The sequence below is a fragment of the Cetorhinus maximus genome, chromosome 16, assembly GCF_964194155.1.
Source record: "Cetorhinus maximus chromosome 16, sCetMax3.hap1.1, whole genome shotgun sequence".
Lineage (NCBI taxonomy): Eukaryota > Metazoa > Chordata > Chondrichthyes > Lamniformes > Cetorhinidae > Cetorhinus > Cetorhinus maximus.
Genome location: NC_135894.1, coordinates 13,982,766 through 14,001,010, shown reverse-complemented (window position 1 = coordinate 14,001,010; position 18,245 = coordinate 13,982,766). Strand labels below are relative to the sequence as shown.

The window sequence follows — 18,245 nt, the reverse complement described above, 5'->3', positions numbered from 1 at the left end:
GAAATAGTTGGGAAAAGAAAAAATATATATAAATTATTGGAAAAAAAGGGGGGATCGGAAAGAGGGTGGGGATGGAGGAGAGAGTTCATGATCTAAAATTGTTGAACTCAATATTCAGTCCGGAAGGCTGTAAAGTGCCTAGTTGGAAGATGAGATGCTGTTCCTTCAGATAAATTAATATGTCAGTTTTAAATAATATTTAGCGCATTTAGCTTTGAGTTCAATATAAATTTTTCGATGACAAAGATGAGAATGCGAGCTCCACCTATTAACACACCCGCTGACTTCTCTGCTTATACAAATAGCATTTGCAGTAGCAACCCCCTCGCCACCAGTGCCCCAGAGCCTCTAGAACTCATGCAAACCCTTCTTGCCAACTTATTGAGCTGCTCATAGTTGCGAGGAGCTTTGTCCCCATTTTTTCACACGGGCTAGCCTGATGCTTCCTTGAGGACCCGTGCTCCAGCTCTTACTTTAAGCTCCCAGGCCATGACATTTTTGCAAAGACCTTCTTGGTTTCTGCATCCACTAGTAAAATGAACAAATTGAATTGACAGCAAGGCACCCACTCTAACCAACTTGACCCTCTATATGCATTAGATTTCCATTGAGGTTTTTGAATGAGGTTATTGAAAAGGGCAATTAGAAGGTTTGGAGATATTAACAATATTGCTTTGTTCTGTTACAGGTAAAGTAGTAAAAGATTTGTCATGCCTCTTAAATTATGGAATTAATGGGTCATGCCAGTGGGGATTGGGGATGAGTAATCCAGGTTAGATTTGTATTTTGGCTGAAGCATAGTTAATTGGTCCAATGGCCCTTTCGTGTTCTCTTTTTTTCTCTCTTTTCATTTCCCTATATTCACAACTTCATTTAGAGCGGCTGTGAGTAAAAGCCAGTACCTTTCTATGAAAAAACAAAAATACCTGGAAAAACTCAGCAGGTCTGGCAGCATCCGCGGAGAGGAGCACAGTTAACGTTTCGAGTCCGAATGACCCTTCAACAGAACTAAGTAAAAATAGAAAAGAGGTGAAATATAAGCTGGTTTAAGAGGGGGGTGGGACAAGCAGAGCTGGATAAAGGGCCAGTGATAGGTGGAGACAACCAAAAGATGTCACAGACAAAAGGACAAAGAGGTGTTGAAGGTGGTGATATTATCTAAGGAATGTGCTAATTAAGGGTAGAAAGCAGGACAAGCAAGGTACAGATAGCCCTAGTGGAGGTGGGGTGAAGGAATCAAAAAAGGCTAAAAGGTAGAGATAAAACAATGGATGGAAATACATTTTAAAATAATGGAAATAGGTGGGAAAAGAAAAATCTATATAAATTATTGGAAAAAAAGGGGGGGAGAAATCGGAAAGGGGGTGGGGATGGAGAAGACAGTTCATGATCTAAAATTGTTGAACTCAATATTCAGACCGGAAGGCTGTAAAGTGCCTAGTCGGAAGATGAGGTGCTGTTCCTCCAGTTTGCATTGAGCTTCACTGGAATAATGCAGCAGGCCAGGGACTGACATGTGAGCATGAGAGCAGAGTGGAGTGTTGAAATGGCAAGCGACAGGGAGGTCTGGGTCATTCTTGCGGGCAGACCGAAGGTGTTCTGCAAAGCGGTCACCCAGTCTGCGTTTGGTCTCTCCAATGTAGAGGAAACCGCATTGGGAGCAACAAATGCAGTAGACAAAATTGAGGGAAGTGCAAGTGAAATGCTTATATTTCACCTCTTTTCTATTTTTACTTAAGTTCTGTTGAAGGGTCATTCGGACTCGAAACGTTAACTGTGTTCCTCTCCGCAGATGCTGCCAGACCTGCTGAGTTTTTCCAGGTATTTTTGTTTTTGTTTTGGATTTCCAGCATCCGCAGTTTTTTGCTTTTACCTTTCTATGAAAATATTGGTTGGGAAAAATTTAAGAAAGGAGTTAGTTGATCCACTTTGTAATTATTTGTTAGAATGCTGGAAACAGGAATCTGTTTCAGGTTAGAACATTTCTGATTTTTTTTTCTTCTGTGTATATTGTAGCAAGACCAGGTATCTGGAATTTTTAAAGTGGAAATCATTATAGCTGTTGCTTCTTCAAATTTCCACTTGCTGTTTTAGTTTGACAGCTTTCTGTTTGAAGAACTGTCAAAGCACAGACAATTGCTGGGAGTGCACTGATAAATAAGCATCTGCATAGAGAAGAAGTAGATTGATATTTCAGATATCATTTTAAGAACCTAAGCCCAAAACCAATAATCTGTCTTTTTTCTTTACAGACGTGAAATGTTTGTGTATTAGTAACAATTTCTATTTTTGTTCAAGTTAGTTTGCTTCTGAAAGGGATTAATTTTTTTTGCTGTGTTACATGTGATAAGGCAAACACACAAACTCTGTCTGGATTCATCTGTGACAGAAAAAGCTTCTTTCAACAAAAAGACCTTGAGCTGTTCTTCAGCTCACTCTCATGAAAGTATTTGTGCTGACTCTCTCTATAGACCTGGTGAAGCTATGACAATGGACTACTTGCATGCCAAACAGCATAAGCAGCAAGTGATAGACAGGGCAAAGCGACTCCACAACCATTGGATCAGATCTAAGCTCTGCAGTCCTGCCACACCCAGTCGTGAATGGTTGTGGACAATTAAACAACTCATTGGAGGAGGAGGAGGAGGCTCCAGAAATATCCCCATCCTCAATAATGGAGGAGCCCAGCACATCAGTGCAAAAGATAAGGCTGAAGCATTTGCTACAATCTTCAGCGAGAAGTGCCGAGTGGATGATCCATCTCAGCCTCCTCCAGAGGTCCCCAGCATTACAGTTGCCAGTCTTCAGCCAATTCAATTCACTCCACGTGATATCAAGAAACGGCTGAAGGCACTGAATACTGCAAAGGCTATGGGCCCTGACCATATTCCAGCAATAGTACTGAAGACTGCTCTTAACCAAGCTGTCCCAGAACAGCTACAACACTGGCATCTACCTGGCTATGTGGAAAACTGCCCAGGTATGTCCTGTACAGAAAAAGCAGCACAAATCCAACTCGGCCAATTACCGCCCCATCAGTCTACTCTGGATCATCAGTAAAGTAATGGAAGGGGTCATCAATAGTGCTATCAAAGCGGCAGTTGCTTAGCAAAACCTGCTCACTGACAAGCAGTTTGGGTTCCGCCAGGCCCACTCCTGACCTCATTACAGCCTTGGTTCAAACATGGACAAAAGAACTGAACTCACGAAATGAGGGGAGAGTGACTGTGCTTGACATCAAGGACGCATTTGACAGAGTGTGGCATTAAGGGGCCCTAGCAAAACTGGAGTCAATGGGAACTGGGGGGAAAAATCTCCACTGTTTGGAGTCATACCTAGCACAAAGGAAGATGGCTGTGGCTGTTGGAGGTCAGTCATCTCAGCTCCAGGACATCACCGCAGGAGTTCCTCAGGGTAGTGTCCTAGGCTAACCATCCACAGCTGCTTCATCAATGACCTTCCTTCCATCATGAGGTCAAAAGTGGGGATGTTCATTGATGATTGCACAATTTTCAGCACCACTTGCAACGACTCAGATACTGAAGCAGTCCATGTTCAAAGGCAGCAAGACCTGGACAATGTCCAGGCTTGGGATGACAAGTGGCAAGTAACGTTCGCGCCACACAAGTGTCAGGCAATAACCATCTCCAACAAAAGAGAATCCAACCATCACCCCTTGATGTTCACTGGCATTACCATCACTGAATCCCCCACTAATGACATCCCGGGGGGGGGGTTACCATTGACCAGAAACTGAACTGGACTAGCCATATTAATACTGTGGCTGCAAGAGCAGGTCAGAGGCTAGGAATCATGCGACGAGTAACCCACCTCCGGACTCCCCCAAAGCCTGTCCACCAAGGCAGAATATTATTTAATTGGAGAGAGACTGCAGAATGCTGCTGTCTAGAGGGAAATGGGTGCCCTTGTACATGAATCACAAAAAAGTTAGCATGCTGGTGCAGCCAGAAATGAGGAAGGTAAATTGAATGTTGACCTTTATTTCAACGGGTATGGACTATAGAAGTAGGGAAGTCTTTCTACAACTGTACAAGGCATTGGTGAGGCCGCACCTGGAATAGTGTACAGTTTTGGTCTCCTTACTCGAGGGATAGCCTTGTATTGGAAGCAGTATTTGAGAAGGTTCACTAGGCTGATTCCTGGGCTATGAAGGGTTGTCTTATGAGGAAAGGTTGAACCTATACTCATTAGAATTTAGAAGAATGAGAGGTGATCTTATTGAAACATTTAAGATTCTGAGTGATCTTCACAGGATAGATGCTGGGAGGATGTTTCCCCTCTTAGGGGGATCTAGAACTAGAGGGCATGATTTAAGATTAAGAGATCTCCCAGTTCAGATGATGAGAAGGAGTTGCTTCTCTTAGGTCCGTCAGTCTTTGGAATTCTCTTCCACAGAGAGCAGTGGAGGCTGGGTCATTCAAGACTAAGTTAGACAGATTTTTGATCGAAAGGGAGTTAAGTGTTTTGGAGGACAGGTAGGAAAGTAGAATTAAGGCCATAACCAGATCGGCAGGATCTTAGTGAATCTTATTAAAAATTCATTCATGGGATGTGGGTCAGCATTTATTGCCCATCGTTAATTGCCCTTGAGAAGGTGGTGATGAGCTGCCTTCTTGAACTGCTGTGGTTCATGTGGTGTAAGCACACCCACAGTGCTGTTAAGGGGGGGACCTCCAGGATTTTGACCCAGAGACAGTGAAGGAAAGGCGATATAGTTCCAAGTCAGGATGGAGGAGAACTTCCAGCTGATTGTGTTCCCATGTGTCTGCTCATCCTTCTAGATGGTAGTGGTCGTGGGTTTGGAAGCTATTGCCTGAGGAGCCTTGGTGAGTTCCTGCAGTGCATCTTGTAGATGGTATATACTGCTGCCACTGTGTGTTGGTGACGGAGGGAGTGAATATTTGTGGACAGGGTGACAATCAAGCGGGCTGCTTTGTCCTGGATGGTGTCAAGCTTCTTGAGTGTTGTTGGAGCTGCACTCATCCAGGCAAGTGGAGCGTATTCCATCACACTCCTGAATTGTGCCTTGTAGATGGTGGACATGCTTTGGGGAGTCAGTAGTTGAGTTACTTAGCACAGGATTCCTAGCCTCTGACCTGCACATAAAGCTGGGTGGGAGGGTGAGCTGTGAGGAGGATGCAGAGATGCTTCAGTGTGATTTGGACAAGCTGAGTGAGTGGGCAAATGCATGGCAGATGCTGTATAATGTTGGTAGCAAAAACCGGAAGGCAGATTATTATCTGAATGGCTATAAATTGAGAGAGGGGAATGTGCAACGAGACTTGGGTGTCCTCGTACACCAGTCGCTGAAGCTAAGAATGCAGGTGCAGCAGGCGGTAAAGAAGGCAAATGGTATGTTGACCTTCATAGCCAGAGGATTCGAATACAGGAACAGGGATGTCTTGCTGCAATTGTACAGGGCCTTGGTGAGGCCACACCTGGAATATTGTGTGCAGTTTTGGTCTCTTTATCTGAGGAAGGATGTACTTGCTATAGAGGGAGTGCAGCGAAGGTTTATCAGACTGATTCCTGGGATGGCGGGACTGACATATGAAGAGAGATTGAGTCGGTTAGGATTATATTAGCTGAAGTTCAGAAGATTGAGGGGGGATCTCATAGAAACCTATAAAATTCTAACAGGACGAGACAGGGTAGATGCAGGAAAGATGTTCCCGATGATGGGGGAGTCCAGAACCAGGGGTCACAGTTTGAGGATACGGGGTAGACCATTTAGGACTGAGATGAGGAGAAATTTCTTCACCCAGAGAGTGGTGAGCCTGTGGAATTTGTTACCACAGAAAGTAGTTGAGGCCGAAATGTATGTTTCCAAGAAAGAGTTAGATATGGCTCTTGGGGATCAAAGGGAATGGGGAGAAAGCGGGAGCAGGCTATTGAGTTGGATGATCAGCCATGATCATAATGAATGGCGGAGCAGGCTTGAAGAGTGGAATGGCCTACTCCTGCTCCTAGTTTCTATAATTGATTGCAATATAATTGTACAAAGACAAAATTTTTTAAAGATGGTCTTTTTTAAAGCTATTTTCAGTCATTACAGAGGCCCCCAACTAAATTGCTTTGACAGGGCCTGACAGACCCCACCAGACAGACTCTCGGGCACGTGCATTAAATGTGTAAATGGCCTTGATCCTAACCCTGCAAAATTAGCCACGGTCAGGAGTACATCCTTGTAACAGGTATAACTCCAGCCCTACCAAAGATACATTGGCATGCCAGACTGATAGAAAATCCCATCACTATATTGAGCATATGAAGTGTTCCTTGGAATGGACATTTACTTCAGTATTTGGTACTGTTGAAGAATAACTGATGTTTGTTTTGCACGAATGAACAGGATTCAGAATGAATGCTTCATCCTGGCCAATGTTTCTGTTGAGAACTCTAAATGGAGCAGAAATGGCCCCAGCATCCATATTTAAGAAGGTAAGAAATCTCCTTTTAAAAGGATGTAACAAAAACTGCTGGAATTTTATTATAATGCCTGATGCCTTATTATGTCCAACACATCCCCTTAAATAATTAAGCAGCATATTTTAGTGTTAGATGGTGCCTGTCCTAAATTTTCCCATCCATGTAAATAAAGTAGGGGGATGTTTCCTTTCATGTATAATCAAAACTACATGTAAAGTTTTTCCTTGAAATAAAAATATTCCATGTAGATAAAAAAGATACTATAACGAACCACATAACATTGAAAAACTAAATAAGGAAACCCTTAACACCAAAGCCGACTGCTTCAGTTTAAAGACTTTCAGACTTGAGCGCGTAACTAGAGGTCTACATTTTTATGCAGTACTGAAGCGATGCTGCATTGATGGAGATGCCTCCTTGAATGAGACATTAAACTTTGTCTCCTTTTGGAGGTGGATGTAAAAGATTCCTTGGCAATATTTGAAGACCATGGAGTACCCCCAGTGCCCTGGCCAACACCTCCACACTGCACCCTACCTTCTAACATCAGCATAAAACAGATTATCTGGTCATTTGCCATTTGTAGCACCTTGCTGCATTAACATGCCTACATAACAAGAATGGCATTTCAAAAGTAAGGCATTGGTTATAAAAAGCTTTGGGACATGATGAAGCCCTTATAAATGCACCATGTATACACTTGATCTGTGCAAAAAATGACCGTCATCAGCTATATCTATGATGAGACATATGCAAAAACTTTCAGTATATGTCGAAGGAGGGATAAACCTTGCCTGTATTTTTGCATGTGATGAATAAATTGTGACTTAAACATTTCAGACAATGAACAGAAAACCTTCCATTTATTGAGTAATCATAGTGTATTAATCTCCTAATTTACACACATCAGTAATCTACCAGGTAGATAGCTTTGAAAAGAGCAGTTCTTAGAACAAAATAACATTTTCTTTTGCCATGGAGTATTGGCAATCGTTTATTTTCAGTTTGAGTTGTTCATTTTGTAGATTATGTAAAATCTTAGTCGTTTGGAATATTAATGCTAATCTACAAAAAGCCTTTAATTCTATAAAATAATACTAGACAACAGACTAAGACCAGACGTTTTGCAATGGACAAGGGGCTTTAGGAATGTGATCAGGCTGGTAACGAACAGAACACTGTCAAAACCTCTCCCAAGTTTAAATATCAGATTTAAATCTTAAAATCAGCAATTTGACCAAGATGACACTTGGGGTGGGTAAGAAGTCACTTATTCAATTTCACACCACTGGAAGAGTGGTGTTCATTTCTATCAGTTGCTAATGTCATTTGTTACTCTACTGAACCCTTCTGCTTTCTTTCTTTAAATGGCAATTTTCCTTCTTATCTCCCAAATTCAGCCCTGGCTGCACTGCTAATTTTAAGCTGTGATGCTGAATTTAAATCAAAATGTTCCACCTTGGTTTAAAATTTAAATGGATCCTGGCACTACTCCATTGTTTTCAGAACCAGGTTCCTCTCTTTCTCTTCTATCTTGCATTTTGGGTATGAATTTGTTTGAATGCTTTTCCAGATATTTTTGGAATTCATCAGGTTAATTTGGGGAGGTTCCGTTACAGCATGTAGCATTGCTAGCTGTAAACATGAATGGAAGATATAATTGTAACGTAGTCTTCATTTTATTTTTGACTCAAGCTTTCTGGAAACAAGGCTTCACTCTGGTAGGGAAGCCTCAGAGAATTACACTTTGTTTTTCATCAGACACTGAGATTCTTTAAATATTGACATGATTTTAACTGTCGCATGTCATATTTACAAATCTGTTAAGAGAAGTATTTGCTGAGTAAGTGAAAATCTTCTAAGATCGTCAAGTGGTGACCTATCTTTACGCTTTGGGTTTCTTTCAAAAAAATAGTGCACCATTTGTGCATTAAGCATATATCTGCAAGCATTCTACATTGGAAAATATCCATTTATGCATCCACAAATGCTGAATTGTAGCCACAGTACACCCTTTCAACAAATACTGGATTCAATATATTTAGTAAGAGCTGTAATATTATGTTCATGTTACATGTTAAATTCATGTTAAAATTTGAAAAAGAAAAAGCTCATATTTCTCTCCTATTTGAGGAACCTCCAAGTCCACAGCAAAACCATTTCAAAGTCGGGATGAAACTGGAAGCAGTTGATCGAAAAAACCCTCATCTGATTTGTCCAGCAACAATCAGTGAAGTAAAAGCAGATGACATTTTCATAACATTTGACGGGTGGAGAGGTGCATTTGACTACTGGTGCAGATATGATTCTCGCGATATCTTTCCAGTGGGATGGTGTGGCATGACGGGAGATGGCCTTCAACCACCTGGAAATAGAGGTAAGTTTTTAAAATGAATTATCGTTTTGTCTCAAGTTTTACAGAAACACTGTTCTAAATTTATGACTAAAACTTGTGGGGAAAAACACCATTTATAGAATGATGCAGAATATTGTGGATATTATGCTACATTACGTAAATATTGTACTAGCATTGATATGCTTATAAAGTACATTATTTTATTATGCCTCAAACATTACAGATGTTTGTGCTGTTAAAACCATATTCTGGAACAAAGTTGATTTGCACAGGTCAATTATTCAGTTAAACTGTTCAGAATGAACATTGCATAATATCTTGCATTGTGGGTTTGTGCTGATTTTAAGCATTCATTTGCATTTTTCTACTTCATTTTCACCGCCTTTAATCATTTTTAATCAATTAGGGGTTTCCAGCCAGTGAATTCAAAAAACATTTTTTGATATGAAGCATGACTTTGCAACAAGTGTATAGTCGATTATCCTTCAGAGTAGAATAAGAATTATACCCCAGGAAATGGACTGTTTTTACTGTACATCCATTTTGAAAACTATTAAAAAGAAAATGTTTTGGCTGTAGGATATAACTCATGAGTGTAGAGCTGCTGGACTTTCGTCTTTACTAGTCTTTAGTATTATACAGTACATCAATGGTTGCTCAGCATAGATCTCTGTATATTCATCAAAGTAATTCAAGAGTCTTGAGTCTAGTGTGTTGGCTACAAGTTTCATGAAAATTATCCATCACACATTACCACAGTTCAAGTATCTATCACATTTACAAAGTGCACGTTCCATTATACCAAAGTTCAATGAGTCAAGGAATCTTGGATGATTTGAATATCTTGTTCATTAAAAAGCAACAAATTACTATTGATTAAGCAATGCCAATTGTCTCACATGCGACTAAACATGTAAAAAAGCTGTCAATGAGTAAACGGTAGCCAACAATAAACTACTGATAAAGAATTGCTATTCAGGAAAAATCAGTGAAGTTGCTCAAGGTGTGTTTTGCTGACTTCAGGATATACTGCTAATAGTAAAATTTCAAATGTACTAAACAGAAAATTCAAACCACAAAATAATTAAACTTAAGTGTTGCTGTGTTGCACTCAAAATCTTTGCAAGAATATTTCCGTCCCTTAGTGTTTTATATATTTTGTCAAACATTTGGCTCTTAATGCTCATTTGGAGCACCTAACCCCAATATTATATATGCACAATTTCTGTTGGTAACCTTTTTATGTTTTATTATTTTGGCTGGCTTCATTATGTGGCTATTGTGTGTGTCTGGCCTGCAAATATGAGTGTTTATTTAATTCCATATATCATCCAATATACCATAAACAATGCCATTGAAGATCGCTAGTAACTAACAATATATAAGAAAATGTGCGTATTTGGTGGCTTTCCTACCTTTGTTGCCTTGTCAAACTGCTGGATTATTGCATCAGTTGTGGCTCAGTTGGTAGCACTCTTGATCTCTGAGCCAGAGGGTTGTAGGTTCATGCCGCACTCCATGACTTGAGCACAACAATTTAGGTTGACATTCCATTGAGATGAAACGTTAAACCAAGGCCCTGTTTGCCGACTCGGGTGGATGTAAAAGATCCCATGGCACAATTTCAAAGAACAGGGACTTATCCCTGATGTTCCAAACAATATTGACCCCTCAATCAACATCACAAAGACCAATTTCTTGATCTTTATTACATTGCTGTTTGTGGGAGTTTGCTGCATGCAAGTTTGCTGCTGCATTTCCTCCATTACAACAGTGACTACACTTCAAAAGTACTGTACTTCATTGGCTTTGGGTCGTCCAGTAGGCAGAAAGGCACTACTGTATATAAATGCAGGTTTTTATTTGCGTAATTGAATGTACCATGCAAAATTACAACGCATTTCATGAGTAAACACATGTCAATAATCCGGCATGATGTCTGTAGACCAAAAAAATTGAATTATTGAATAATTTGAAATCAGCAAGATTGAATTAGGAGAAATAGATTGTATTCAAAGAGAAGTAAGTTGTAGATATAGTTCTAGAATTGTGGGCAAGGGCAGGCAAATGATTTGATCGACCTGAGGTTTCTTTCATCTGATAATTTTGTGCATGTTCTATACAAGCTCTGCTCGCCCTTTGATTTATCCTCCAGCTAAAATACACATTTACAGTAACAACAGTTGGAAATTCCTATTGCAGTTCATTGAGTAATTCACAATATGATGGCAGCTTATCTCAAAGATGGGACTTCTACCTCTGAGTTCATGCCCTACTCCAGGATTTGAGCACCTGAATGCAGTACTGATGGTGCACCATATTAGTCTGAACTGCCATCATCAGCATGTGATGTTAAAAACACAATGTGCCATAACAGAAGTTGAGCTCTGAAGTGTTAGCGGCCTCCTGACCAATAATTATCCTTCAACCAAAATCCCTGAGTTAACTGATCATTTACCTTATTAACATAAAAACCATAATAGGAGAAATAGGAGCAAGATTCAGCCATTTGGCCCTTTAAGCCTATCCCACCATTCATAGAAACATAGAAAATAGGAGCAGGAGTAGGCCATTCGGCCCTTTGAGCCTGCTCCGCCATTCATTATGATCATGGCTGATCGTCCAACTCAATAACCTGCTCTCGCTTTCTCCCCATATCCTTTGACCCCTTTCACCCCAAAAGCTATATCTAATTCCTTCTTGAAAACATACAATGTTTTGGCCTCAACTACTTTCTGTGGTAGCAAATTCCACAGGCTCACCACTCTCTGGGTGAAGAAATTTCTCCTTATCTCAGTCCTACCCCGTATCCTCAGACTGTGATCCCTGGTTCTGGACTCCCCCATCATCGGGAACATGCTTCCTGCATCTACCCTGTCTAGTCCTGTTAGAATTTTATAGGTTTCTATGAGATCCCCCCTCATTCTTCTGAACTCCGGCGAATATAATCCTAACCGACTCAATCTCTCCTCCTACGTCGGTCCCGCCATCCCAGGAATCAGTATGGTAAACCTTCACTGCACTCTCTCTATAGCAAGAACATCTTTCTCAGATAAAGAGACCAAAACTGCACACACTATTCCAGGTGTGGCCTCACCAAGGCCCTGTACAATTGCAGCAAGACATCCCTGTTCCTGTATTCAAATCCTCTGGCTATGAAGGCCAACATACCATTTGCCTTCTTAACTGCCTGCTGCACCTGCATGCTTACCTTCAGCGACTGGTGTACAAGGACACCCAGGCCTCGTTACACATTCCCCTCTCTCAATTTATAGCCATTCAGATAATCTGCCTTCCTGTTTTTGCTACCAAAATGGATAACCTCACATTTATCCACATTATACTGCATCTGCCATGCATTTGCCCACTCACTTAGCTTGTCCAAATCACACTGAAGCATCTCTGCTGCATCCTCACAGCTCAGTAAGGTCATGGCTACCTCAGCGTCACTATTCCACATATCCCCAAATCCCTTTATTCCTTTATTATTGTTATGAACAATGTATAATTTAAAGTTGAATTTATATATATATAATTGTGTGTAAAGAAAGGTAAAATGGTTTCAGTTTCATTTCGGGTTTGTTTATGAACCTTGTGTCTGGATAGACTTGTCACTGAAAGGTTTCAGGTCTTTTGGGTTTGTTTGTATGTATCATTTTTAATAAGGTCATACAACTCCTGAATTTAAAGAGATGCGTTAACAGAGGTTAAAAGTTCAGTGATTTTTGAAACTAAACACAAAGTAGAAAAGTTTTACTGTTGCCTAGCAACAGCAATCCAGGGACTCGGGGGTGGGGGGGCAGGGTCAGAGGGAGAATACTGAGTTTACGCTCTGAGAAGTAAAACTACAAGGCTATTGGGACTGTAGTTAACTGAATATTCAGTTACAAGATTCAGTAAAGTGTTCAGTTTAGCAGAGGCGCTCCTGGAAGACTGAGTTTAGGGAACCCATTTGTTTGCTCTGCAGTTGAAGAAAGTGAGTTTAGAGTGCGGTTTTTGGGTGTCTCGGGAGAGATATGAGTTGGGTGAGAAGCATCAAGTGAATGCTCTGAGATTCTCCGGAAGAAAACTGTTTGCAACTGGCCAGCCCCAAGCAAGAAGCCTGTGTGTCAAACTAGTGGTAATGCTTCATTGGTTTGTGTGTTTGTAAAGATGTTGCTGAGGTAAAGGAATAGGGTGAATTTGAATCTTGTTTTGAGTTTATATTGAGATCCCGCCAACCTTTTTGTCTGGTGTGGCATAGTTCACTTTTCTTGCTGAAGTAAATATTTTATTCTTTGTATTAAAAGTTCATCAGCAGACTCCTATGAATTTGTTAAGTAACTTTCCTCCACGGTTTCTACAAAAAATAAAATTAGGGTCTATCGAGCCAGGTTTCAATCTGGAATCCGACTTGTCCATTATTAACAGCACCTGGGATCATAACAGTATCAACAATCTATCGATCTCTGTCTTGAATATACTCACCTTCTGAACATCCGCAGCCTTCTCGGGTAGAGAACTCCAAAGATTCACAACCCTTTGTATGTTTCCTCCTGAATTCCATTACTAATTTCTCCATTGTTTAATAATTTGAGTTTATACCTTGTGCAGATTATGTAATAATACGACTAATTGCATGTGTGCACTGCTCTAAATCACAAACATCGAAAATGGATAACATAGCATGGTTTAACAAGAAATAACATCACTGCTGATTCTGCAGAATATTTAAATTTTAATAATGGATGTTTTTACTGAACTACGATTAAACTCAAAAACAAACATGATCAATGTAATTTATTTGATTCCATGCTTCCAGAAGACAGCCACCCTCGAAAGAAGCACACATTAAAATTATAACACTGTATTGCCATTTTTCTAACACATTCCTTCCAACATGACTCTCACTGAGATCTGTAAATTTATCAAATAATATTTCACTCCTGTACATTGAAATCATTATCTTTCGTACTAAACAGTCAAATTCAGAACTAGCTGCATCCTTAGACCACAAGACATAGGAGCAGAAATTAGACCATTTGGCCCATCGAGTCTGCTCCGCCATTCAATCATGGCTGATAAGTTTTTCAACCCCATTCTCCCGCCTTCTCCCCGTAACCTTTGATCCCCATACCAATCAAGAACCTATCTATCTCTGTCTTAAATACACTCAATGACCTGGCCTCCACAGCCTTCTGTGGCAATGAATTCCATAGATCCACCACTGTCTGGCTAAAGAAGTTTCTCCTCATCTCTGTTCTAAAAGGTCTTCTCTTTACTCTGAGGCTGTGCCCTCGGGTCCTAGTGTCTCCTACTAATGGAAGCATCTTCCCCACGTCCACTCTATCCAGGCCTTTCAGTATTCTGTAAGTTTCAATCAGATCCCCCATCATCCTTCTAAATTCCATCGAGTATAGACCCAGAGTCCTCAAATGTTCCTCATATGTTAAGCCTTTCATTCCTGGGATCGTTCTCGTGAACCACCTCTGGACCCTCTTCAGGGCCAGAACATCCTTCCTGAAATACGGGGCCCAAAATTGCTCAAGCCAAGATGTCCCAGTACAGCTACAATACTGCAATCTACCCGGCAATGTGGAAAATTGCCCAGGTATGTCCTGTCCACAAAAAGCAGAACAAATCCAACCCACCAATTACCTTCCCATCAATCTACTCTCGATCATCAGCAAAGTGATGGAAGGAGTTTTCAACAGTGCTATCAAGCGGCACTTGCTTAGCAATAACCTCCTCACTGACACTCAATTTGGGGTCCGCCAGAATCACTAAGCTCCTGACCTCAAATTGCATCCTTGTACAACCATGGACAAAAGAGCTGAACTGAAGAGGTGAGGTGAGAGTAACTCCTTGACATCAAGGCTGCGTTTGACCCAGTGTGGCATCAAGGAGCCCTAGCAAAATGGGAGTCAAAACGGGAATCAGAGGGAAAACTCATCACTGATTGGAGTCGTACCTAGCACAAAGGAAGATGGTTGTGGTTGTTGAAGGTCAATCATCTCAGTCCCAGGACATCACTGCAGGAGTTCCTCAGGGCCAGTTCTAGGCCCAATCATCTTCAGCTGCTTCATCCAATGACCTTCCCTTCATCATTAGGTCAGAGGTGGGGACGTTTTTACAATGCTCAGCACCATTTGCAACTCCTCTGATACTGAAGCAGTCCGTGCATCTATGCAGCAAGACCTGGACAACATTCCGGCTTGGCCTGATAAGCGGCAAGTAACGTTTATGCCCCACAAGTGCTAGGCAATGACCATCTGCAACAAGAGAGAATCCAACCATCTTCCCTTGATATTCAATGGCATTACCATTGCTGAATCCCTCACTATCAACATCCTGCAGGTTACCATTGACCAGAAACTGAACTGGACCAGCCATATAAATACTGTGGCTACAAGAGCAGGACAGAGCCTGGGAATTCTGTGGAAAGTAACTCACCTCCTGACTCCCCAAAGCCTGTCCACCAATAAAAAAGCACAAGTCAGGAGTGTGATTGAGTACTCTCCACTTGCCTGGTTGAGTGCAGGTCCAGCAACACTCCACTGTTGAATAGTAGAATTCGGTAAAGGAGAAGCAAGAAATTGGTAAGGAAAAATAAAAGAAAATATGAGAGACTAGCAAGAGACAAAGAACAAATTGTAAATGTTTCCATTGGTATGTAAATGGAAAGAGATTAGTGAAAATAAATGTAGGCCCTTAGAGGCAGAGACCAAGGAAATTATAATGGGACGTAAGGAAATGGCAACGACATTAAACAAATACTTTGTATCTGTCTTCGTAGTAGAAGACACAAAAATGATTCTGCTAATTTCAATATGATGAGAAGGGACCTAACCAAGATAAAATGGAACCAGAGGAAAAACTGTAACAGAACATTAGGCAATCTTCAACAAAGAGATGTTTTAGGTACAGGATAGATACATTCCAACAAGAGCGAAAGCTAAAGGAGCCAAAAACGGTGCTCCTTGGATGAAGAGAAAGATATAGAGATTATGATGAAACAAAAAAAGAAGTGTGCATGATGAATGTCAGCTGGCTTCTTCAAGTGAGAACCAGGTCAAATACAATGGGCTGAGAGGGGAGGTGAAGAGGAAAATAGACAGACAAAGAGAGAGAGTATGAGAAAATGACAATCAACACAGTTTTTTGCGACTCAGACTGACATTGTCTGTGAGGTTCTGGGATATTTTAGGCAAACCTACAATCCAATCCTACCATGGCTTCCTATGCACTCTTCTCTCAAAGCCCATCTCCATGGCAATGTGAATCACATCACCTTGTATCCAGGTAGAAATGCTAATTAGCTATCCTCTAGACCCCCAACTTCACTCTATCTTGGAATTAAATAGATTAAAGTATTACTGTTTACAAACCTGACATTCCTAACACTTCCCTAGGACTTGGAAACTAACAGTTTATCCACCGCCAGATCAGCTGCCCTGGTTATTGTTTACACTGTGAATATCTGACACCACCTTCCCATTAACAAAACCCTGACCCCTTAACAACTGAATCACCTAAGTTTGTTGAGGGGCAGAATTTAGAATAGGTCACAAGATCCCCTTTATTCCTCCATTTATCCGAAATGAATGAAACAGTCCCAAAGCATAACCATCTTGCAAACTTTATATTTCTAACAAATGAAACAATTTTAGTGTAGTGTACAGGAGCAGAGGGACCTGGGGGTGCTTCTGTATTGATCTTTGAAGGTAGCAGGACATATTGAGAGAGTGGTTAGCAAAGCATATAGCATCTTCAGCTTCATAAATAGAGCTATTGAGTACAAAAGCAGGAAAATTATGCTGAACCTTTATGCTGTCCTAACAAAAAATATGGCATCCAGTTCTTGTCACTACATCTTAGAAAAAATGTGCAGGTTCTTGAAAGGGTACAGAGGAGATTTACCAGAATGGTACCAGGGATGGGGATTTTAGTTACATGGTTAGGTTGGAAAAGCTGAGGTTGTTTGGTAAAGGTGTACACGATTATGACAGGCTTAGATAAGATGGACAAAGAAAATCTCTCCACCTAAGTTGATGGCACATACAAGGACTAGGGGACACATTTAACATTTTGGGCAAGAGATGCAGGGGAAATGTGAGGAAAAACCTTTACTCGGTGAGTGGTAATGACCTGGAACTCGCTGCCCATGAGGGTGTTAGGAGTGGGAACAGTCAACAATTTAAAAAATAAATTGAATGGGCACTTGAAATAAATAAACTTGCAGGGCTACAAGGATTAAGCAGTGGAGCGAAACTGACTAAATTGCTTTGCAGGGATCTGGCATGAATTCAATGGACCGAATAGCCTCTTTCTGTACCTTAAATGACTCGATGGCTCTAGATAATGGGGAATCAAGGATCTAGTGAGAATGAGGAATTTAAATCAAGAAATAGTAGTTGAGAAGTTAATGGGATTAATTGATGACAAATCTCCTAGGACTGAATACCTGCATCTTAGTATTTTAAATGAGTAGCAGCAGAGAGAGAGTGCATGCATTACTTTTGTTCTTCCAGGATTTCTTGATTCTAGAACAGTTTCCTAGGATTGGAAGGTAGCAAACATAACCTTACTATTTAAGAAAGGAGGAAGAAAGAAGACGGGGAACTGTGGAGCAGTGAGCCTAATATCAGTGATTGGCAAAATGTTATGATCTGTTACTGGAATGTGGTGACAAGGCACTTAGGAAATATGATATGTTTAAGTAGAGTCAACATGGATTTATGAAAGGGCAATTGTATTTCACAAATCTGTTTTTTTGAGGATATAACTAGTAGAATGGATAAGAATATTGGGATTTAGTGTATTTGGACCTTCAAAAAGCATTTGATAAAGTGCCACACAGGAGGGTATACAATGCACTTTGACCCTTTAAGGGCATAGAAATTAGGAACAGGTAGAAACCATTTGGCAGAAAGGGCTTGAGGGACCAAATGGCTCCTGCCTGTTCCTAATTTCTATGCCCTTAAAGGGTCAAAGTGCATTGTATCATGAATTCATGGGTACTTGCGAGTTATCTTCACAGACTTGTGTAGAAGACTTGTGTTGTTTAGAATGCGAATCCTGTCCAGCTTGTGTTTGGTATTATCTGTATTTTGGACAGAGTTTTGTAAATTGTATATTTGAATCTTAATAAATTTTTCTCATAATCTCCAGTTGAGGAGTTTGAGGTACGGGGCTGGAATTTCCCCTTTGAGACGGGAATCACGAGTTGGCGGATCCCCCATTGTTATGATTCTGCCCCCTGCCTGGCAGTGCCCGTCCAACCACCAACATAATTTTCACGATGGAACAGGCTGGAGTCAGGACCTCCATTTCCTGAAGCAGGCCCCAGGTGGGAACAGAGTCAGGCGGATGCCAAGGTGGGCAGGTTAGAAATTGGCCCAGTTCTGTACATGAGTGGTAGGTACCCTTGGCTTCACCTCTTTCAATCCCCACCATACCC

The 18,245-nt window shown here is 40.9% G+C and overlaps 1 protein-coding gene across 4 annotated transcripts in view; it reads left to right on the top strand.

Moving 5' to 3' along the window:
* Positions 1–18,245, top strand: part of LOC144691371 (polycomb protein SCMH1) — a 166,526-nt gene that overhangs the window by 85,219 nt on the left and 63,062 nt on the right. For all 4 annotated transcript variants that reach the window (XM_078559409.1, XM_078559408.1, XM_078559407.1 and 1 more), the window contains exons 6-7: positions 6,374–6,462; positions 8,584–8,827. In XM_078559409.1, coding sequence (XP_078415535.1) covers positions 6,374–6,462; positions 8,584–8,827 — 333 coding nt within the window. The remainder of the gene's footprint in view (positions 1–6,373; positions 6,463–8,583; positions 8,828–18,245) is intronic.